This window comes from Hypanus sabinus, chromosome 27, assembly GCF_030144855.1.
Source record: "Hypanus sabinus isolate sHypSab1 chromosome 27, sHypSab1.hap1, whole genome shotgun sequence".
Lineage (NCBI taxonomy): Eukaryota > Metazoa > Chordata > Chondrichthyes > Myliobatiformes > Dasyatidae > Hypanus > Hypanus sabinus.
Genome location: NC_082732.1, coordinates 32,591,621 through 32,615,022, shown reverse-complemented (window position 1 = coordinate 32,615,022; position 23,402 = coordinate 32,591,621). Strand labels below are relative to the sequence as shown.

Genomic DNA, 23,402 nt, shown 5'->3' with positions numbered 1-23,402 from the left:
TTGGGCTTCCATTTATCTTGTGAAGTGTGGTCTGTTCTTAAAATCATACTCTGTGTAATTATGTGTTGTATTTGACCTTGATTAAAGATCCTTAAACCTAGTCTCTTCTCCATTCTGTTCCCCTGTTAAACTACAGATTATGCTGTTGGCTAAGCACTGGTCAGGTCCTGATGTCAGAGATTATTTAATTTTGTATTTCCTCATTCCTCTCTGCCCACTCCCTTAAAGAACCACATTTCAAAGTTCAGGTTTTTTTACACAGTTTAACTTTGGAGATGGGGAAGCTTCTCCAGCCCCTTGTAACAGAGATAAAAACAGTCTCTCAGTTATATCCATGTTTGGGAGAAGTTATGTTAATGTATAATGCATCCATGTAACCTGGTATTCTGTTAGAAAGAAATTAAGTTATTTGGATAAGATTGTAAAAAAAGATAAAAACAAAATACAAAATAAAACATTCAAAATCCAGCCCATTCATTAGGAAGACAGCAGGCAAAACCAGCTATGAGCCTTTCATGACTGCAAAGTGAAAGATCAGCAAGCCTCTGTGTAGAACTAAACAAATTATTTCTGTGAGGAAGGGAAGAATCCACTATGCCTGACTCGTAGCAGGTAAAACACAATTTTCATTGTTTTCGTTTTGTGGAACAAGTAATGGTAGTCATACACACAAAATACTCTGCAGATGCTGGGGTCAAAGTAATACACACAACACGATGGAAGAACTCAGGAGGCCGGGCAGCATCGGTGGAAACAAGTCAATGTTTCGGGCCAAGACCCTTTGTCAGGACTGAAGGGGGGGGGGCAGGGGCCCTATAAAGAAGGTGGGTGGAGGGTGGGAAGGAGAAGGCTGGTAGGTGCCAGGTGAAAGACCTGTAAGGGGAAAGATCAAGGGGTGGGGGGGGGGATGGGCAGGAAAGGTGAAGAAGGAATGTAAAGGGAAAGCACTATGGGTAGTAGAAGGAGACGGAACCATGAGGAAGGTAATGGGCAGCTGGAGGAGGAGGCAGAGTTAAACTGGAATGGGGAAGGGAGGGGGAGGGAATTACCGGAAGTTGGAGAATTCAGTGTTCATGCCAAGGGGCTGGAGACTACTGAGGCCTGAGTTTGGCCTCATCATGGCAGTAGAGGAGGCCATGTCCGAATGGGAATGTGAAGCAGAGTTGAAGTGGGTGGCAACCGGGTGGCAAACTCAGGTTGGAGGAGCAACACCTCATATACCGTCTGGGTCAAACTCAAGTTGGAGGAGCAACACCTCATATACTGTCTGGGTAGTTTCCAGCCCCTTGGCATGTAGCACCTGTCCCTACATCTCCTCTCTTACCACCATTCAGGGCCCCAAACAGTCCTTCCAGGTGAGGCAACACTTCACCTGTGACTCTGTTGGGGTAATCTATTGCATCCGGTGCTCTGGTGTGGCCTCCTCTACGTCAGTGAGACCCAGATTAGGGGACTGCTTCGTCGAGCACCTCCACTCCGTCGGCGACAACAGACAGGATCTCCTGGTTGCCACCCACTTCAACTTACATTCCTTCTTCACCTTTCCTGTTTATCCCCCTCCCTGCTTCCCCTCCCCCACCTTTCCCCTTACTGGTTTTTCACCTGGCACCTACCAGCCTTCTCCTTCCCACCCTCCCTACACCTTCTTTATAGAACCCCTGCCCCCTCCCTCTTCAGTCCTGACGAAGGGTCTCAGCCCGAAACATTGACTGTTCGTTTCCGTGGATAATGCCCGACCTGCTGAGTTCCTCCAGCATGTTGTGCGTGTTGTAATGGCGGTAATAGTCAACTCCTGAAACTTTAAATGTATTTATTCAGTACTTTATTTCCTAATAGATTTTAGGTATTTCTATTTTACATGTGCTATTATGGAACTAGTTTCAATTTTGTATTAACAAATCAGGGTACCTATCTTTTTCTTTCCTTCCAATATTATGTTTTTTTGACCATTCCGAAGTAAAGGCAATATTCCCAGCTTTCTGCTTTGGCATAACATTTATACCCAAAACAGTTACTTATAGTTGCTGGATTTTACTACACTTGGAAAATATTATAGTTTGGCCGATCTAATTACTTTTGAAGCGCCTTTGAGAAAATATGTATAACTTGCTGTTTGTCCATCTAATTATTATAAACTGTGAAAGTTTTTTTTCATAATTGAGGAAAGCCTAACTGGTCTACAATTTATAACAGGCTAAATTGCAATCTATTTCAAGCAGGTTTAGTTATTAAAATTACATATTTTCTCCTTTTAGAAAACTTGTGCAATATGATATAGGTTAGCTTATCCTGTGTAGGACTTTCAGCCCACTATGTTGTGCAGGTATGCAAGAACTTTGCTTTCCTGCTCCATCAGGAAGACGAAATGGGAACATTCTCAGAGAATTTACAGTCTCTTCTGTGATACCACAGACACAAGGTGCATGTGGCAGGAAATTCAGAGGATTATAGACTACAAATCTACCCTGTGCATCAGTGACCAGGATGCTTCACTCCCTGGGAGGCTGAAAGTCTTCTACTCCCAGATTGATGCGCTGAACAAAGTGCTGGTGAGGAAGGCACACCTTCCTCCAGAGGAGCAGACACTCTGGCTGAAGTTGAGGTGAGGAAGACTCTGGCCAGAGTCAACCCACACAGAGCCTAATAATATTCCAGGTCAGGTTCTGAAAGACTGTGCAGCCCAGCTGACAGAGGTACTGACAGATATATTCAGCACAGATATATTCTCTGCATCATTCCATTGTCCCTTTAGTTCCCCAGGTGGCAACCATCATTCCAGTGCCAAAGAAGGTGACAGTAACCTGCTTAAATGACTATCGTCAGGTGGCATTAACATCAACTTTTATGAAGTGCTTTGAGTGACTGGTCATAGAGCACATTTAAGCCTATCTCCCTGCTACACTGTACCCTTTTCCATTTGCCTATTGCTCAGATCGATCCGCTGATGGTGCAATAGCCTTTGCCCTCCACTCTTTCCTGTCCCACCTGGAAAATGAGGTCTCGTATGCCAGCCTGCTGTTTATACACTTATTCAGCATTCAACACCATCGTACCCCAGAAACTGGTGGGGAAACCGTCCTTTTTGGTGTCAACACCCCCCTCTGCAATTAGATACTGGACTTCTTAACAGTAAGGCCACAGTCAGTCCGTGTGGGCAGTCACGTCTCTTGTCCCATTATGCTGAGAACTGGTGCTCCCCCAGGCTGTGTGCTCAGCCTGCTGCTGTTCACACTACTGACACATGACTGTATCGCAGGATCCAGCCCAAGCCAAGAGATCAGGTTTGTGGATGACACAACAGTGGTTAGCCTTATCAAGAATGATGATAAGATGGAGTATATAGAGGAACTGGAGTGGCTGGATGATTGGTGTGAGAATAACAACCTAAACTGGAACATGGAGAAGACAAAGGAAATCATTGTAGACTTCAGGAAGGTGCAGACAAGCCATTTCCCTCAGCCAATTCATGGCTCCTCCATAGTAGGAGTTAAGTGCACCAAGTTTCTGGAAGTTCACATCATGACTAACCTCACCTGGTCCCCTTAATATTACCTCCCTGAACAAGAAGGCACAGCAGTGCCTCCAGTTCCTAAGAAGATTGAGGTAAGCAAGGCTCCCAGCCTCACCATCTTCACTGCATTTTACAGGAGCACCATTGAGAGCATCTTGATAAGTCGTATCTCTATTTGGTATGGGAGCAATAGAGCATCGGACCTGAAGTTCCTACAAAGGACTGTGAGAACAGTTGAGAGGATGATAAGGGTCTTCCTACCATCCATTGGGGACATTTATCAGGAGCACTGTATATGTAGGGCCATTAGCATTAATAAGGATCCCACCCATCCATCCAGCATCCTTTTGACTTTCTACCATCAGGCAAGAGAATACAATGCATAAAGACAAGAATAATCAGGATGAGAAACTTTCTACCCCCAGGCCATTAGACTTAGGAACTCACGGCTGCATTATATTCAAAGTGTCACTGGTTAGTCTGTTCTGTACCTTACAATTTTCAATATTAGTGCACTTTGGTTTGTTATTTTATGTATGATTCATATGTAGGTTTTATCCCCTTCATTAGTCATTGTGTGTTATGTGCTTTACACCCTGGTTCGAAGAAACATCTCGTTTCTAAATACATTTTATGGTTATATATGCTTATACACATACTGTATGTAGTTAAATGACAGTAAACTTCACTTAACTTGACTTTTATATTCCTTAACTGAAACTTTTTGTCGAAAACTATTAACACCTGATGTTGCTTATGACATCCATTTGCTCAGTAGCTGATGAACCAAGGAGATTAAGAGCATCATAAGTGTGTTCTGAGTTCAGTGATCACTTTGGCATCAAAGACGTTTCAGCTCAGTTTCTCAATGACACATATTTCACTGACAAAAACATTTGGAATACTGATCACAAAATCAGGTGTAATATCTCTTAGAAGTAGTACATGCTTTTAACCATGAAAATACTTAGCTGAAAAGGTGCAGTTTTGAAACAAGTTAATGGGCTGCTTGGCTTTATTAATAGAGGCATAGAATACAAAGGTATTAGACACTGATTAGGTTTCTACAAGAGTATTGTTATTAAGTCTGTGCTCTAGACTTCCATCAAGGATTTCAAGGCCTTAGAATGGATGTGAAAAGGATTTCTGTTGTACCAGAGATGTGGAATTCTAGAAGAAACTGATGAGGTTTACAGAGAAAAGTTTATCAAGATAAAGGTGTTCAAATCATTAACAGATTTGATAGTGTAAATAAGGGGAAATTGTATATATTAGCTGAAGGATCGGTAACCTGAAGTTCCATCACTAAGGTGACATGAGGCAATTTGTAATGTGGATTATACTGCCTGATGGAATGGTGCATGCAGTTTTAATAATGGCTTTCAAAATGGACTTGCATAAGTATTTGAAGGAGAGAAGGATATTAAGAAAAGGTGAATGGATGGAATGAATTGAATATTTCTTTCCAAAACCTGGCAGGGGTACACAAGAGCACACTGGAAAGGTCACTTGACCCTTTTAGTCTGCTATACTATTCTTTAAGATTGCGACTTTTCTTCAGTATTAATTCCACCCTATCAATTTCAAACTTGAGTATATTAATCAACAAAATATCCACAACTCTTGAGTAGTGAATATATAAAATAGAGTGAAGAATTTTCTTCTCTGCTTATTCCTAAATATTAGAGTTTTTATTCTGAGAATATAACCTTTATTTCTAAATTATTTCTCTAAGGAAAATAAACTTTCACCATTTACCTTGACAATCTTAAGAATTTTTTGATTTATCAGACTCTCAAAACCTAAAGAAAAAGGTCTAGTCTACTTGATCTCTTCCTGGAAAGCAATGGAATAAAATGTTGCTGCAGCCCTTGGAAAGAAAGCAACCACACTGAGTCCATGTTACCTCTGAGAACTACAGTTACAGGGCATCCTTCTCTTTTACCCAAAGCACTCTCAAATGAAAATAAATGTATTATTTAATGTTTTAAATGCAGTAATGTATAGTAATAAGCACATTAAAATGCTTAATTTATTGAAATAAAATATTAGTTGTCCAGCTTCCAATGAAATTTGAAAGTAGCAATCAATTTGGAAATTGATAAGTGCACCCTGTGCAAACAAAGACCATTCTCTGTTTGAAGGATGTTCAGCAGGGAGCCACTGGAAACTGATCAATGTATTTATACAGGCCATGATTGGTTTCTCTGTGAGTGCATGTTAAGAGATATAATTGTTAGAGAAAAAATCAAAATGGAGTCTGGCCCCAACATTCAAGCATGCTGATCCATAGATAGCTAATCTGTGAGTAATGAGATTCAATGTAGATTAATTGATGACCAAATTGCCACCTTGTGCCATTTCATTCTGTGATCTGTCAATCCATGGTTCAGCTAAATTTAAGGGCTGTTTATGTTTGATACTAAAGGTCAACTAACGCAAGTCTACACCAACAAGTTGTTAGTACATTCAGAAAATGAAAGGAAAGAATTTGGTGAGAAAGGAGTAAAACTGTGTTTTCAGCTACATTGCACAATCTGTTGTGAAAATAATTCCTTTGCATAGCTGTCTCTTATATATTTGGTAATTTGCAACATAATATGAATGCTTAAATTTGATGACTTTTGCAGTTAAATTCTTTCAAACTGGTGACATTATGAAATATGTAGTTTGTTGTTATAGTTATTATAATGCTACTTTTGGGTTTATTTTTCAGAGTTTTGACTACTTGTTTGTTATTTATGAATCACCCAGAACTTTTAAAAAACACACCACAACTCATGTTTTAATTGCCTCAAATATCAAAAGCTCAAAGGAATGAATTTGGAACAGACCTTCAGTTGTGCTATTAGCTGAAAGAATTAAAGTGAGATTTGGCTCTTTATTAAAGGTTTTGTTAGTGTACACCAGCTGTTATTACAGGGTGCACATCTGGAAAAACCTTGTATTTTCCAGTTATGAGCATTTCCAAAGAACATTACCTGCATCGTCAGCATTCTGTTCAATATGCATAAAAACAGATGTGACAGTCCTGAAGTTTGTCTGTGGTGTCTTGTCAGATGCTTTACTGTCACTTACTTAGTGCTTGTATTTGTGCTTTAAATGATGACCCTAATGCTTCCTCTGCAGAAACTCACTTGGGTATTGTGTTAAACAGAAATAAAATATGGAGGGGTGTAGTTTTCAGGTTAAGGATGACCTGACTTATGAAAATCTGACTATAAGCATAATCTCCTATTCATGGCATGGTACCATAGCCATTAACGTAACGTTATTACAGCACCAGCAACCCAAATTCAATTCTGCCACTGTCTGTAAGGTGTTTATACATGTTTCCCTGGTGCTTCCATTTCTTCCCACATTCCAATGACATATGGGTCACATGTATGTAATTGGGCAGCGCATACCTGTTGAACCAGAAGAGCTTGTTATCGTGTTGTATACCTAAATAAATAACTCTTTTAAGCACTTTTCAAGATAATAATATAATATGCTTGGTGGTGTTCATTAATGATTGGATATTCCATTAGTTTAATTATGAACACTGCAGGGTGAATATTCAATGAGAGAAGAATTATAGCAAGTGTATTTCGATCAATATGAGCAATGCACACAAAATGCTGGTGGAATGCAGCAGGCATTCTTCCTTTTGTGCGTGTTGCTTGAATGTCCAGCATCTGCAGATTTCCTTGTGTTTGCATTTCGATCAATATGAAATGGGTTACAACAGAAAACTAAGTTTTTAATTTTTATTTGCAGATTCAGCATGGTAACAGGCCCTTCTGGCCCTATGAACCAGTGCCACCCAATTAACCTACCAACCCTTTTGTCTTGAAGTTCTGGGAGGAAACCAAAATGCTCAGAGGAAGCCCATGTAGTCACAGGAAGAATGTACAAAATTGCTACAAAAAGCGGCAGGTTGCTGGCACTGTAAAGCATTGCATTAACTGCTATGCTACCTTGTTGCACCCCCCCCCCCCAGATGTTTCTGACATAGAGAAATCAGTTTACAGACAGTTCTCAGCTTGTATAACCCAGAGGCTGCCTGCATTTTTGAAAATATTTTAGTTTATTTATTCAGTGAAAATGCCATTACATTCTCAATAGAGTAGTATTGTTGTTTTAAGAGGAGAGATCCTTTAAGAAAAATGAAAAGTTGTCATTGAACACTTCATACTGCCATCCCACTTATCACTACCCCATAGAACGTTGATTTTGCTCTTGGCATAGAAGTCCTGACTGTTGGTCTTGAAGTCCAACAATCACAAGTCTGTAGCTTCAATACTTTCAAAAGAAGATTTAAGATGCATGATGCTGTGTTGGGAACTGGTGCCACCCCTGTCCTCTGGTTGTTCTGCAGCAAAGAGACAACAATCCCATCATCAGGTGGCTCTGCTGTGGAGTGAATCACCAAGGCCTTAGAGCAGGCATGGGCAAACTACGGCCCGCGGGCCATATGTGGCCCGTTAAGCTTTTTAATCCGGCCCGCAGAACTTGATGAAATTATATTAATAAACCTTGTTAACGTTTTTTCCCTGCAATTCTGGCGTTTTCCCAATAGATGACGCACTCTATATACATTGACCTTTGTTGAGGTGCAGCGTATTACTCCACATTTGTGCTTTACTCTTTGTTCGGCTTGACCTATTTGTGTGAACAGGCGTTCAGCGTCATGAACATCAACAAAGCCAGCCACAGATCCAAGTTAACTGACCAACACCTCAGATCCATCCTGAGAATCGCCACAACAAAACTAAATCCAGACTTTGATGCGCTGGCTAAAAAGGGAAACCAACAACACTGTTCCCACTGAAATTAAAAATAAGTTTCTTCGTTGTGTTATGTAAAAAATGCATTTGAAAATACTTTTTTCAATAAGCCTTACATGTTAAATGTCATTTCTGTTAAGTGATGGACATGAGTAGTGCGCAGGTGCACGTACGTTCTCAAAATAAAAAATGCGCTTCAGATCAAATAATGCGCTCCGCATACTGGCGCGCTGTCACTGTTCTGTCTTTGTGCTGGGCGTTGTTGAGTTTTGGCACAGGGGACAATTGAATAAGAAGGAGCAGGACAAGTAGACCTGCATCTCCTACCGTTTTTGAAATAAAGACAGTCAGGAGGAGAGTGATGATGATAATATCTTGAAGGATTACAGAATTTTCAGTGCTTTAAAATAATAACTGTTACTATTAAAAAAAGCTGTATTTTATTCATTTAATTTTCAGTGTTTTAAAAGTCATTTCAATAAATAGCTAAATACCATGGGACTTCAAAGACAGCTATTTTGTTGTAATGCATTTGTTCATTTTCAATTGAAATTAAAGCACATGTTTTCTACATATCCCATGATATTTTATTTTCTCTTATGAGGTGTATTACCAAAACACTCTGTCCATCTGCTCCTGGTCCGGCCCCCCCTGTCAAATTTTAGAACCTTTGTGGCCCACAAGTCAAAAAGTTTGCCCACCCCTGTCTTAGAGTCATAGAGAAGTACAGCCCATCAAGTCAATTCCAAAACCACTTAAACTCCCATTAACCTGCACTGGGACCTTAGCCTCCATTTCCCTACTATCCATGTACCTTTCCAAACTTCTCTTAAATATTGAAATTGAGCTCACATCCACCATTTGTGCTGGCAGCTCATTTTTCATAACTCTTGGAGTGAAAAAGTTTCCCCTCATGGTCTCCTTAAACTTCTTACCTTTCACCCTTAACCCCTCACCTCCTGTTGTAGTCTCACCCAACCTGAGTAGAAAAAAGCCTGTGCAAAGGCTCTTTATGAGGGCTGGTTTTGGGCAGGTAGGGGCTCACAGTGTGCCCACTTAGTGCTGGGATGCATTGTTCCTCTAATGTCAACACTTTGTGATGCATTCAAACAAAGATGAGGGAAAACAGCAGCTACCAGCGACCTAATTTCTGGGGATTGACCAGCAATGTAATTCTTGTGCTGAATTTCACATCTCAAAGCTGAGTGTCCTTACTATTTATTCCATCCAAGCAGTATGTTTGAAAAGGATATCATTTTAGTCCTGAATCTTCAGTAACCCGATTTAAAATTACTTCTGAAAGAGATACTAATCAGGACTAACTGAAAGGAGAGATTTAGTATCTCTCCTTTCAGTTAGTCCTGATGAAGGGTCTCGGCCCGAAACGTTGACAGTGCTTCTCCTTATAGATGCTGCCTGGCCTGCTGAGTTCCACCAGCATTTTGTGTGTGTTGTTTGAACTTCAGCATTAGTGCATGAACTGTTTTGGTGACAAGGTCCAGTTCCATTGAATTAAGTGTGAAAGATTAAAGAAACTTCAGGTCACCATTGTATTCAAAATTCCCTGAGCAATTGCATTGGTTTCAGCCGTTTGGCTCAATTGTATTGATACAACTCATGTATGCAAGTAGAAATTTGAACCACTAGTGTCAAGATTTGTTAAAACATTTTTATTGTTTTTTTAAATGGTAGACAAGCAACTGTGTAAAACAGGGTTCAAAATATTACTGAAAAGCCAAAAGAGCAGATCCTTAACATAATATAATTGATTTCTTTGCTGCTCTCATCTGTCTATAGGTGCAACTGACCATGTTGTATAATGTATGGTGCATGGTTGGATTGATAGGTTGGAATTTTAATGCAGACAGCTTTATATTTGAAAGGTAATTCTGATTGTATTTTTGTTTACCAGCTCTTTGCGCTAAAACAACCTTCTTTTCCCCTCATTGTGCCGAGTTTATATTCACAAATTTGGGTAAGGATGCTTATTGAAAATGACACAAAGGGGTTAAGTCACTTTGAATGGTGGAACAGACTTGAAGGACTGAATGGCTTCCTCATTTTCCTATTTCTTGTTGGTCCAAAATTGAACAACAGTATTTGCTTGTAGAGGAATAGAAAGAATTATGCTGGACTCATGCTAGATAATTATGTAATTGATAAGGAAAGATGGACTGGGCTTTTGTAGATCACAGGCTGATTATGATCAGTATAGCCTATACATTTTCCTGTAAACACTACTATAAATGATAAAGCTACTTGTCACAAGTAAGAGAAAATCTGCTGATGCTGGATACTGAGCTGATGGGTTTCAGCCCAAAACGTCGACTGCTTTTTTTCCATAGATGCTGCCTGGCCTGCTGAGTTCCTCCAGCATTTTGTGTGTGTTGCCAAGCTTCTATTTGTGTTAGATAAAACCTATTTGGGTGTCTTTTTACTGTTGTTTTATACCCGTTTGAAAATCAAAAATATTAATGGGGTAGAGATGCATTATGTTTTTTCTTAAATCTTCTATGCCCTGGCACCAAATTTGATTGACTGGAGCAAGGGGGATGTGTAACTGATTACTTAGACAATACACAACACTATTATATTTTCTTTGCAGGATATTGATTGGGTACAGACAGAAAAACATGTGTTTGAACAAGCCTCCAGTAACCCATTTCTTGTTGGTCTTCACTCTTGTTTCCAAACAGAAAGCAGGTAAGAAATGTTCCTTACTAAAATTGCTTTTTGCTTTCTTGTTGCTTTTTTGTTGGTTAATTGGACCCCTCTCCAATTAATTAGAAATCAGAATCAGGTTTAATATCACGGCATTTGTTGTGAAATTTTTTAACTTTGTCGCAGCAGTACAATGTAATTCATGATAAATATAGAGGAAAAACTGAATTACAGTAAGTATAAACATGTACATTAAATAGTTAAGTTAAAATAAGTAGTGCAAAAATAGAAGTTTAAAAAAAGTAGTGAGGTAGTGTTCATGGGTTCAATGTCCATTTAGAAATCGGATGGTAGAGGGGAAGAAGCTGTTCCTGAATCACTGAGTGTGTGCCTTTGGGCTTCTGTACCTCCCTCTTGAGGGTAGAAAAGGGCATGATCTGGGTGATGGGGCTACTTTATGATGAATGCCACTTTCCTGAGGCATCGCTCCTTAAAGGTGCCTTGGATACTATGGAGGCTAATATCCGTGATGGACCTGACTAATTTTACAACTTTCTTTGGGCTTACTTCAGTTCTGTACAGTAGCAACTACTCCTCCCATACCAAACGAATAGTTTCCACATTACATTTGTAGAAGTTTTTGTGTGTTTTAGGTGACAAACTAAATCTCTTCAAACTCCTAATGAAATATTGCTGTTGTCTTGCTTTCCTTATAGCTGCTTTAATATGTTGCAACCAGGTTAGGTCCTCAGATATTGACACCCAGGAACTTGATATTGCTCACCCTGTGCACTTCTGATTCCCCTATGAGAATTGGTTTGTGTTTTCTCGTCTTACCCTTTCTGAAGACCGCAGTCAGCTCTTTGGTCCTGCTAACATTGAGTGCAAGGTTGTTGCTATGACATCACTCAACCAGATGGTATACCTTGCTCCTGTATGCCTCCTCATCACTATCTGAGATTCTGCCAACAATGGTTATATTATTAACAGATTTATAGATGTTATTTGAACTATGCCTAGCCACATTGTCATAGGTGTAGAAAGAGTAGATCAGTGGGCTAAGCACACATCCCTGTTAACAAAGTAGATTTGTTATTTCCAATCTGCACAGATTGTGGTCTTCTGATAGATCAAATTTTAACAAGTTGGTTGGATCAAAATTTTAAGGAAGCATCCTCGATGATATGCATTTTAATTGATTTTTGGCATTATTTCTCATTAAGATTTTGTGATTTCAACAGAAGGTTGTGATTTCAAACCATAGAATTTGCCACCCCACAAAGTTGCTTTATCAGATTACAAACTGGAGACTAAATCATCAACAAGCTTGGCTCTCTTGATCATTCAGTTATGTAAATTGCTCTGTTTTCACAACAAAGCAGAGAAAGGGGGATTTTTTTTTAAATCACACTGCTCCTGCAGCTTACTTTCTTGAAATATTTTGGCTCAAATGACAATGATAAAAATGAGACCTGATGACACATACATCCAAGCAGCAGAAATACAAGTAACACATACATTATTTGCCTATATTATCATGTCTTGTTATTTAAAGCTGTATTTTAAGACTTTTTCTATGTTTTAGACAGGTATTATGTAGTCTTTTTTCTTATTGAAAGCAAAACAGTCACCCTATATATAGAGCAGTATGCGTGGTCTATTACAGGGAGCAGTTCACTATGATATTACAATTCAATCAAATGAACATAAGTTTCCAGCTTGAAATCTGCACCAGGGCGTGTTATTTATAATTTTATAAAAGCATCAAGACACTCTAACTTGCTTGTGTTTTGAGAGGTGCCATTGTGAGTGACAGTGAACGATAGTTAATAGTCTCATAGGAATGACTCATGTGACCTAACAAGGAGAAATAGGTAATCTAGAAGTTAAAAAAAAATCTGCAGGTGCTGGAAATCTGATGTAAAAACAAATGCTAGAGGTACTCAGCAGATAGTATTTGTGAAGAGCAAAACAAAATTAACATTTCAGGTCAACAATTTTTTTCAGAACCAAGTTTGGCTTATAAGGTTACACAGGATATTTTTCTTTATTAGCCAAGATAGGGGATACAAATACAAGGAGATCATGCTTGAATTGTAGATAGCTATAGTCGGGCCACAGTTCATGTTGCCATATTTGACAGCACCAGAAATTCTACAGATGAGTTTTTCAAAAATGTATTAGAGCTAAATAAATATTATGTGGATAGATTGGGTAGATTTCCTAAGAAAGGGGAGGCTAAGGGAAGTTAAGTAGAGAAGCAGAAATTATGAAGGGTCCAGAGTGGGTAAATTGTAAAGATTCTTTTTCACTTAACATGCAGGTCAGTAACTAGTGGGCAAGCTCTTAAAGTAATAGAATGAGAGGTGAAATGAAAGGAAAAAATAAGCAGCATTCATATAGTTGTGTAATGGGGAGGAGGGAGATTATTGTGAAAATTCCCTGCCCAAAAGGGTGTTAGAGGTTGAAGTCCTTATCATATTTTTAAAAGTCTTTAGGTTTGCAGACAGAGATCTAGAAGGTGTGATATGTTTCAATGGCACCTTTTTATTGTTATAGACACAGTAATTTGTGTGGACTCTTTTTGTGCCATAAATGTTCATGATTTGATGGACAATGGTGCTGTCTGTCCATGTTGATAATCCTGGACTTTGTGCATTGTCATGTAACTCTCGATTTGGCTACCAGCTTAATCTAGGGGATGATAGCCTCCGGCCCGACCAAACTTAAGAAATCTCGTTTGGGTAGATGCTGCGCGATGTGTCCCCTGTTACAAATCAGCACCACAAAATAATGAGCAGTACACAATATGCGATTGAACGATTGAGCTTTATGATTCTTAATTTGGCTATGGTTAGTAAAAAAGAAAAGAGCCCATTCTCATAAAACAGTATTATGCACAAACGTTGGAACTCTCGAATAAGGACATTGTCCACCATTGCCCTCCACTGATCATCGCTGACCTTCAGACCCTCGCTCCAAGTCCACTCGGTCCAGTAATCTACCAGCCCTCTTCATTCGTGTCTTCTCTCCTCATCTCTCCCCGGCAAAAGATTGCAAAATCGATGATCCTGCACACACAAAAAAGAACAACATCCCACTCATTGGCTAACATGCCCCATTATATCTAGTCATAACCCAAATATTGCTGCTACAGAGAAACCATTACCTTAGCAGTGGAACCATAGCAGTGGAACATTACAGAGAGGCCCTTACATTAGTAGTGAAACCTTACAACATGTTACAATCATGTGAACAGGAACTCAGTCTTAAATATATTTGCAATCTCTTAAAATTTGCAAAAGCTGAGTAAGAGCTTTTAAGAATGCACAATGTATAAGTTCATGGCACTGAAACTTCAGATGCACAGAACATTTAGCATGTTATAAACAGATGTTACTGTATTTGCAGTATTGCAGTTTTCAATGATTTGTGCATTGTAACTATTGAAAATTATTTTCTGATATATCTTTTAGGTTGTTTTTGGTTATAGAATATGTCAATGGCGGTGACCTCATGTTTCATATGCAAAGGCAAAGAAAGCTTCCTGAAGAACATGCCAGGTAAAAGATGTTTTACATCTCCTGTCGTGAACTAAGAACAAAACAATTGTGGATAATACCACTTGGTGAAACTGAACTGATGACTATAAGATAAATAATAGTGATATGAAATACATGTTTAGGTGGGTGTAATAAGATAGATGGAGTAGATTTTAGTTGTGGTAAAAAGCATTTTTTATACCCTAGCCAAGGATAGTTATGAATCCAAGTGATTATTGCAATTAACATTGTATGTGCCCTTGCTTTTTGGCTTTGGAGTAAATCATGCTTCTATATCAAATTACCTGTAGAATAGCTTTTGTCTTTTGCAGAGCAATTTCAGCAGATAGAGGGAAGCAACATTTAATGTAAAAATAAGCTTGTTTTACTTTCGTAATTCTTTGATTCTCTTCTTTTTTTTCTCCTTTCCTTTCGCATTGCATTCCTTCCCATGCATTTTTGTTCTGACACAAATGACGAAATAGTGATTAATTGAGAATGTGTATTTACCATCATTAGACATAGTTTTATAAGAAACTGCTTAGTAATGTAGACAATTTTGATACCTTAATAAATAACCAGGTAGTATGGCCCGATGTTCAGAATCTATGGAATTTGTAGAATGACCAATGGAATCATATTTAATAATGGTGCCACTAATTCATGGTTTAAGGCCTCCACCAAAATTGAAAATATTATTGAAATATCAGATTTACCTCCCTGAATCTACTGCAGGAAATTATTCCATGATTTGAGGCCTCATATAAGCATTTTAGCTTTGATCTAATGGTTCATAATAACATTTGAATCTTCTGTTTTGATTTGTGCTCTAGTTCATTAATAACCATCTGGACATATGTATAAAATAAGCCAGGAAATTCATTAAAATTATGTGATTCTTAATAATTTGTTGTTTGGTCTCAAAACAGCACTAAATTTTAAGAACATGCATCCATGATTAATTTGTATTTTTTCTCTTTAAATGTGAAGATGATCATTTTTTAAAATACTGGAGTTTTCCTGAACTATGAAAAAATGATCTTTCACATTGTGTACATTGGTGTCACTTTTAAAAATGTCATGGGCTTTGAACAATGGAATTAATGTGAATGTGGCCCACTAAGCAGCCTGCCTATGGTGCCAGTACATTCACACTCTGTTATGCAGAGCCAGCCAGCTGATCTTCTAATCCCAAGTGTCAGAGCAGGTTGCAAGTGGTAATCAGACATCTAGAAACAGTTAAAATAAGCTTCAATCATTATTTTAAACCTTTAAAGATGCTTTAAAATCCTTCAAGCAATCTAAAGGGAAATCAGTAAATCATGTAGCCGTATTCAGGGAATGTTGTGTTATTTATGTCAGCTGTGATTGGCAAAAAGAGGGGCTCAATGCAGAATCCATGAGACACCCTAGTTTGGTGTTAGTGCTAAACTCTTGGCATGTAAGCTCAATTTGCCTTCAACACACACATTTTAATGCACTGGCAGAGAATCAGAACCTAGCTGATCAGCCAGGATAGTTGGCAACACACACTGCAGATGCTGGAATCTGGAACAATACGTGAGATGCTGGAGGAACTCAGCAGTTCAGCAGCATCTATGGAGAAAAATGGATAGCATTCGATCCTTCATCTGGACTAAAGGATGGGAGGGAGAAAGAAGGTCTGTATAAAAGGTGGAAGAAAGGGGTGGAACAGAGACTTGGCAGGTGATAAGTGGATCCAGAAGAGGGGAAGGTGATAGATGGATCCAAATGAGGGGAGGTTGATAGGCAGATGGGGGCAGGGAGAATAGGCACATTAAGCTGGGAGTGGGTATAAATGGAGATGACAAATAGCTGAAGGTGATGTAATTCCACAGCTCCTCTTCCTGATCTATCTGGTCTCATCTCCATGAGTCTTGTCCGCTCCTTTCTATCTGTCCATCACTCCCAACACTCCTCCCACTGGTACTTTGACCCCATTCTCCCCCTCGACCTTCCCCTCTCCTATTAGAATGCATCGTCTTCTGGGGATTTTGGAGAGGGTGCAAAAAGTATGTACAATAACTTGGTTTCATGTGCAGTTGCAAATTCCACAGGTTCCACACAATTTGAAGGGATTTCTCCTCATCTCAGTCCTCAGTCTGGGCCTGTAATCTAAGACTATCACTCCTCATAGTAAATTCTACAGCCAGGGAGACAGGCTCCCTGCATCCAATCTGTATGGCTGATGATTAGCTCAAGAAAAGGCATTATTCTCAGTTCAAATGTTGATGAAGTACTGGCATTTATTAGTTCATGTTCCATATGAGGGGTCATCTGTGACAGAGAAATAGGCTATTGTAAAAGATGTGATGAGTGTATGGGACTCAGCAGTTGCTTTAATTTAGGGCAATTTATTCCCTGTGTAGAACCATAAATGGGTGGTTATAAGCTGAAAATGATTTCAGGAGAAATATAAATGTAACTTAATAATTCTGGAAACATTGCATAAATTAGCAGGGCAGGAATGTGCTGTAATGGAGGTTAATGCAATTACCAGTTTGTTTACTTTCTTGTAGATTTTATGCTGCTGAAATTTGTATTGCTCTCAACTTTCTTCATGACAAAGGAATCATATACAGGGACTTGAAACTGGACAACGTTCTCTTGGATTCTGATGGCCACATCAAATTAACAGATTATGGAATGTGCAAGGTATGTTGTTTGCCTATAGCCACAATAGTTAAGATGAACAGATGAATTGATCCTAACAAAGGGAAAATATATTTTCTTTATAATTTTTCTCCTCTTGAAACCTTCTTTACCTAATCAATATGGCAATGAGCTCGGCATCGCCAGTACATATTTAATCAAATAGCTATGCCCAACTCAATTTTAAATGAATATTTGCAGATAGCTTATTCTTCTTGGGCGAGCACTTTATGGGAGGTGATATGCATATTTGACTTTTTCATAGCTCTCTGGCACAAGCAGCTCAGCTATCTCAGGCAAATTTGGGATCAAACCTATAATATTAATATATTTGTTATTTACAACAATGCCATTCTTTGCCCTGACTGGAAAGAAAGAAAATCATTGTTAGCACTAGGATAGTGGTCCCCAACCACTGGGCTGCGGACCAGTACCAGGCCGCACAGCATGTGCTACCGGACCATGTGGAAACAATATGATTTGGTGATGTGAAATGATATGAGTCAGCTGCACCTTTCCTCATTCCCTGTCACGCCCACTGTTCAACTTGAATGCACGCAAAGTCATCAGTCACCTAAATGCAGTGACATCCTAGCACCAGGGATCACTGGTTGGCCTCAGGTAACCAGCCACCTTGTGCAGCCGGCGAGGAGTGCCATTGCTACTGGCTTGGAGCACAGACAGATGGACGCTGCCTCTAAACCTGTTTAGTACACCGAATGTTTGTGAGGAACCCAGTGCTAAAATACTTGCAGACTACCTAATTCAAGCTCAGGGTTTCATAATTAGCAGAGCAGCTACCTCACTTGCAATCTACTGAAAGTCATCCCTCCAGCCAAACTTTCGTCGGCCGATAGATCCTACCTACCTACAATAGGGGGCGGGTGCGCTCCCTGTTGCGCACCTCACTCAGTCGGTCGCTCTCTCTAGCCTGCGATCGCCGCGGCCCCAACACGGGTACCTCTGGCCCTTACCTTGTCCTCTCACCCCACCCAAGACCAGCCGCACCTGGCCAAGGCATCTGGCGGCAAGCGCGTGGGAGGCTGGCTAATGAGGCAATGAAGCCTTCAGAACTGCTTTGGTACCTTGAGTCCAAGCACCCTGCACTTAAAGACAAACCCATTGAGTTTTTTGAGCAGAAAAAACATGAGCAAGTGGGAATGAAGCAAACGCTGAGTGCCATGAAAACTAAATTACAGAATAGACTGCACATAAGGAACCCCTTCGAGTATCACTGTATTCCGGTCATAATTAACCACCCCCTGTCAGCTGGTTGCAAGGATATTGTCAATATTAAACCAGTCCGCGGTACAAGAAAAGGTTGGTGACTCTTGTACTAGGACTTTAAAAACACTTGCTTACAATGTTGATCATGACTGAGCTTAATTACAATTGGGGACATCCGTTCAGATGTTATAAATTAGAAATCTTACAGTTTTGATATATACAGAGAAAAGGATGAATTATTGATACAGAATCAAATGCATTACTTCATTAGCTTGTTCCATATTCACATAAGTACCATGTACCATACCGAAGCTAGTTATCCTTGATTTGGAACTCTTTAGCTCGATAGTCAATTATCTCATTATTCAAATTTGTACTGTAGCTTAACATCAATACACTTAACAAGTTAGTTTTAAGGCACTAAATTTAAAAATTTGTAAGATCCAATTATTAGGTATTATAATGAGTCAAATACTACTTTTGCTGTCATGTAATTTCTGTCTCCTCCATAGGAAGGACTTGGACCTGGTGACACTACCAGTACTTTCTGTGGCACACCCAATTATATAGCACCTGAGATATTGAGAGGAGAAGAGTATGGTGAGCTTTGATTAACTGTACAGCGTATCAAAAGTACTTGAATTAAGGTTTTTAAGTTATTTTTCAAGCTAATTTTTTTTTCATTTTATCATCTGTAAATTAGACCATAACACCAGAAGACATAAGAGCATAATTGGGCCATTTGGCCCATTGAGTCTGCTCCACAATTTCATTTAGACTGATTTATTATCCCTCTCAATCCCATTCTCCTGCATTTTCCCTGTAACTTTTGACAACCTGATTAATCAAGAACCTAACCACCTCCACTTTAAATATACTCAATTACATGGCCTGCATAGCTCTCTGTGCCAATGAATTCCACAGATTCACCACCCTGTGGTTAAAGAAATTTTTCCTCATCTCTGTTCTAAATGGATGTCCCTCAACTCTGATGCTGTGCCCTCTGGTCCTAGACTCCACCACTATAGGAAACATCCACTCCACATCCACTATATTTTCAGTTTTCGACAGGTGACAATGAGGAACCCCTCATTCTTTAAAACTCCAGCAAGTTTAGGCCCAGAGGCATAAAATACTCCTCATATATTAACCCTTTCATTTCTGGGATTGTTCTCATGAACTTCCTCTGGACCCTCTCCAATGCTAGCACGTCTTTTTCTTAGATAAGTGGCCCAAACCTCCTCAAAATACTCCAAGTGTGATGTGACCAATGCCTCATAAAGCCCCAGCATTACATTCTTGCTTTTGTATTTTAGTCCTCTCAAAGTTAGTGCTAATATTACATTTGCCTTCCCTCCTACTGACTCAATCTGCAAGTTAACCCTGAGAGAATCCTAAATGAGGACTCCCAAATCTCTTTGTACCACTGATTTTGGAATTTTCTTTCTTTCTTTTTCAATCTTTTTATTGAATTTCATATATAAAAAAAACATAACATAGTAATGAATGGGTTATAAGTGCAATAGACTTGAAATTAAATTAATAATAAGATAACAATATCCTATTAAAATATCAACAAAAAAATTGTACATTAATCAATCAAGCCTATAATAATTATATATGAAAAAAAAGTAAGAATAATCATCAAAAGAAAAAAAAAATTTAAAAATACAAGAAAAAAATATATATTGGGGAAAAAAAACTAAACTAAACTAACATGGGCAATAATAACAGTTTATATGTATATGGTAGTGTCAAAAACTCCGGAACTCCATACCTGAACAAGAATAAACAGAGAGAAGGTCTGGAAGAGGCCAGATTAATTCATATGAAAATGTCGAATGAACGGTCCCCAAGTTTCTTCAAATTTAATTGATGAGTCAAAAATAGTGCTTCTAATTTTTTCCAAGCTCAGATAAGAAATAGTTTGAGAGAACCACTGAAACGTGGTAAGAGGATTTACTTCTTTCCAATTTTGTAATATAGACCTTCTGGCCATTAATGTTACAAAGGCAATCATTCGTCTAATTGAAGGGGAAAACTGATTAACATCCTCATTTGGTATACCAAAAATTGCAGTAATAAAATGAGGTTGTAAATCAATATTCCAAATTGAGGAAATGGTAGCAAATATGTCCTTCCAATATAAGGTGGGACATGACCAAAACATGTGGGTCAATGAAGCCACATCTGAATGACATCTGTCACATTGAGGGTTAATATGAGAATAAAATCAAGCAAGCTTCCTGCTGATTTAGTTAAATTCAATAAACCGATATCCAACCCTGTTGTCAAACATACATTACGAATTTGGTTTCAATTTCGTAAGTTTTTTACTCTGAAAAACTTTGTTCTTGATAGCCCTATTTTACTTATTTTTTTTTCAAACCTTCTTTGACAGATCAAGCTTTTAGCATATGGAAAAGGAAAGGTATAAAATGTTTTCGTGATCTTTTTTTTGAAGGTAGTTTGATGTCTTTCGACCAACTTTCCAACAAATTTAAGTTACCTAAATCTAATTTTTTTAGATATCTACAAATCAGAAATTTTTTACATAAAGTTCTACCATCCTTCCCCAATTCAACTTCAATAGATTTTTCAGATTTGATTTTTTACCTTAAATCCTTGTCAGAAGGGATTAGTGGCTTTTATTTATAATATGATTATGAAGATACAACCAGAAATATCAGGTAGAATTAAACAAGAATGGGAAAAAGAACTTCAATATAATATATCAACAGAAAAATGGGAAAAAATTTTACAAATGGTTAATTCTTCTTCTATATGTGCTAAACATGCTTTAATACAATTTAAAATTGTACATAGAGCTCATATGTCTAAAGATAAGCTTGATTTTGGAATTTTCTTCCCATTTAGAAAATAGTCTATGCCTTTATTCTTTCTGCCGAAGTGCTTTTTACTGTGCACTTCCCTACACTATATTCCATCTGCCACTTCTTTGTCCATTGACAATATTTAAGCTGAGTTTTTTAAATAATTGATCAGGTTAGTTTATTAATAATGTAGTTTATAAGTATGGATTGTTTTTTATTTTTCTTGGATGAGGGAAGAGATGACCTACTAGTGGTTAAATGGGTGGTTCTAGGGCAAGGGTTCCCAAACTATGGTCTACAGACTCCTTGATTAATGGTAGGGGTCCATGGCATAAAAAGGTTGGGAACCCCTGTTACAGGGTATTTATGATGGAGAAAGGAATTTCTACAAAAAATAATACTGCCTAATGTTTTTTATTGATCGCTAGGTTTCAGTGTAGATTGGTGGGCACTTGGCGTACTGATGTTTGAAATGATGGCTGGAAGATCACCATTTGACATCATCACTGACAATCCAGATATGAATACCGAGGATTATCTGTTTCAAGGTTAGTCATGGATAAGTGGCTCAGAAAGAATAATTCTGTGTTCCATCCTTATCTATTTAGTGCTTTTTGGCAACATCATCTGAATATAAATATGTTAATTTACCTCTTCTATCTGTTCATCTGACATCCATTTCTGGACAATAGCATTTTTTCTGATTAAGTATTTGAAGTCTATATCTTCAGATTTTCTATCTACTGAACTCTTGGCACTTATTCTATTATTTTCCATGTCACAGTCTTTTTTGAAACAACAGATTATTATAACCTTCACAGTCTCTTTGTCTTCCAACATGATGTCCTTGCAATTATCTACCTGTATCTGTGTAACATTGTTTACCACTTCCCTTATCTCATTCCTTCCATTGAAATATTCACCCATTTTAATTTCCAGACAAATTCCTGTCTTCAATTTTCTGCACATTTCTTCACCTAATGCATATAAAATCCCAATGTTCATCTCCCATCCCTTTGGTCACTTTCCCTGTCTTTGCTGGCATGTGGTGGCATCTTCTAGTGTCTTCCAATTTACATCTCACATCCTTGTTTCAATGGTTTCAAAGCTTTGGCCTTCCCTTCTCCTTTCACCACTGCCAACCTCCACCTTACAAAATACACTTCTTCCATATCAAACCTCTTGTTCATCCCATTACCTAACCATTGGTGGCCATGCCTTCAGCATACTTGATACAATATTTTAGAAATTTCATTCTCCAGCTCCACACCCAAACAACTAAACCAGCTTATTCTCCTTCTTTATTTTACTCCTTACTATTAAAAATGAATAATGAAACTATAAATCACCTGTGGCAGATGTATCTGCATTAGAAGTACATTGTACTGCACTGTCCTTGTGTAGATGAAGTCCCATTTCACTCAGAGGAAATGCTCCATTGCATTGTGCGGCACTATAGTTGTGTAAACAGGATTAACTCAGAATAGCTATGGCAGTTCAAATCTAGGCATCCATTAGGCACTATGGACATTCTTTGTAGCAGCAATATACAATATATCACACAACCTAACATATTCTTCAGCCAGGGTATCAGCTCTTTGAGGAACGGAGAAAGTGATCAGTTCCCAACATAGCACTACATGCATGCTAGACAACAAAAACAACATGCAATGGGATCTCACAATAATCAAAGCTCCTTGGACCTAGCTGTGAATGACAATGGACAACTAAAAAGCCAATCAGAGGAGGAGACTCAGGATTATCCCCATTATCAGCAAACAAGACTGAAGCATTTACAGTCACATTCAGCCAGAAGTGCGAAGTAGTTGATTGATCTCGGCTTCCTCCTAAGATCTGCACCATCCTATAAGTCTGACTACAATCAATTCAGTTCACTACATTTGACATCAAGAAATTGCTGAGTGTACTCAATTCAGCAGAGGCTATGGGATCAGACAACGTTCCACTGTAGTTATGAATACTATGCTCCAGAACCATGCTTTTTCAAACATTCAAAGGCAAGATAATCATTCAGTCATCTCCAACGATATCCAGTGGTTACCACTGAACTACTCGAATAGCTATATACACACTTTGGCTCAAAACCACATCAAAAGTTGGTGACTAGGGGAGTGACTTGGTCTTCTGACATGCCAAATCTTTGCAACATCTACAAGGCAGAAAT

At 38.6% G+C, this 23,402-nt stretch overlaps 1 protein-coding gene across 2 annotated transcripts in view; it reads left to right on the top strand.

The window, feature by feature from the left end:
- Positions 1 to 23,402, top strand: part of prkcz (protein kinase C, zeta) — a 375,947-nt gene that overhangs the window by 266,135 nt on the left and 86,410 nt on the right. For both annotated transcript variants that reach the window (XM_059952188.1, XM_059952187.1), the window contains exons 10-14: positions 10,886 to 10,983; positions 14,418 to 14,504; positions 17,024 to 17,159; positions 18,896 to 18,983; positions 21,646 to 21,765. In XM_059952188.1, the coding sequence (XP_059808171.1) occupies positions 10,886 to 10,983; positions 14,418 to 14,504; positions 17,024 to 17,159; positions 18,896 to 18,983; positions 21,646 to 21,765 (529 nt within the window). The remainder of the gene's footprint in view (positions 1 to 10,885; positions 10,984 to 14,417; positions 14,505 to 17,023; positions 17,160 to 18,895; positions 18,984 to 21,645; positions 21,766 to 23,402) is intronic.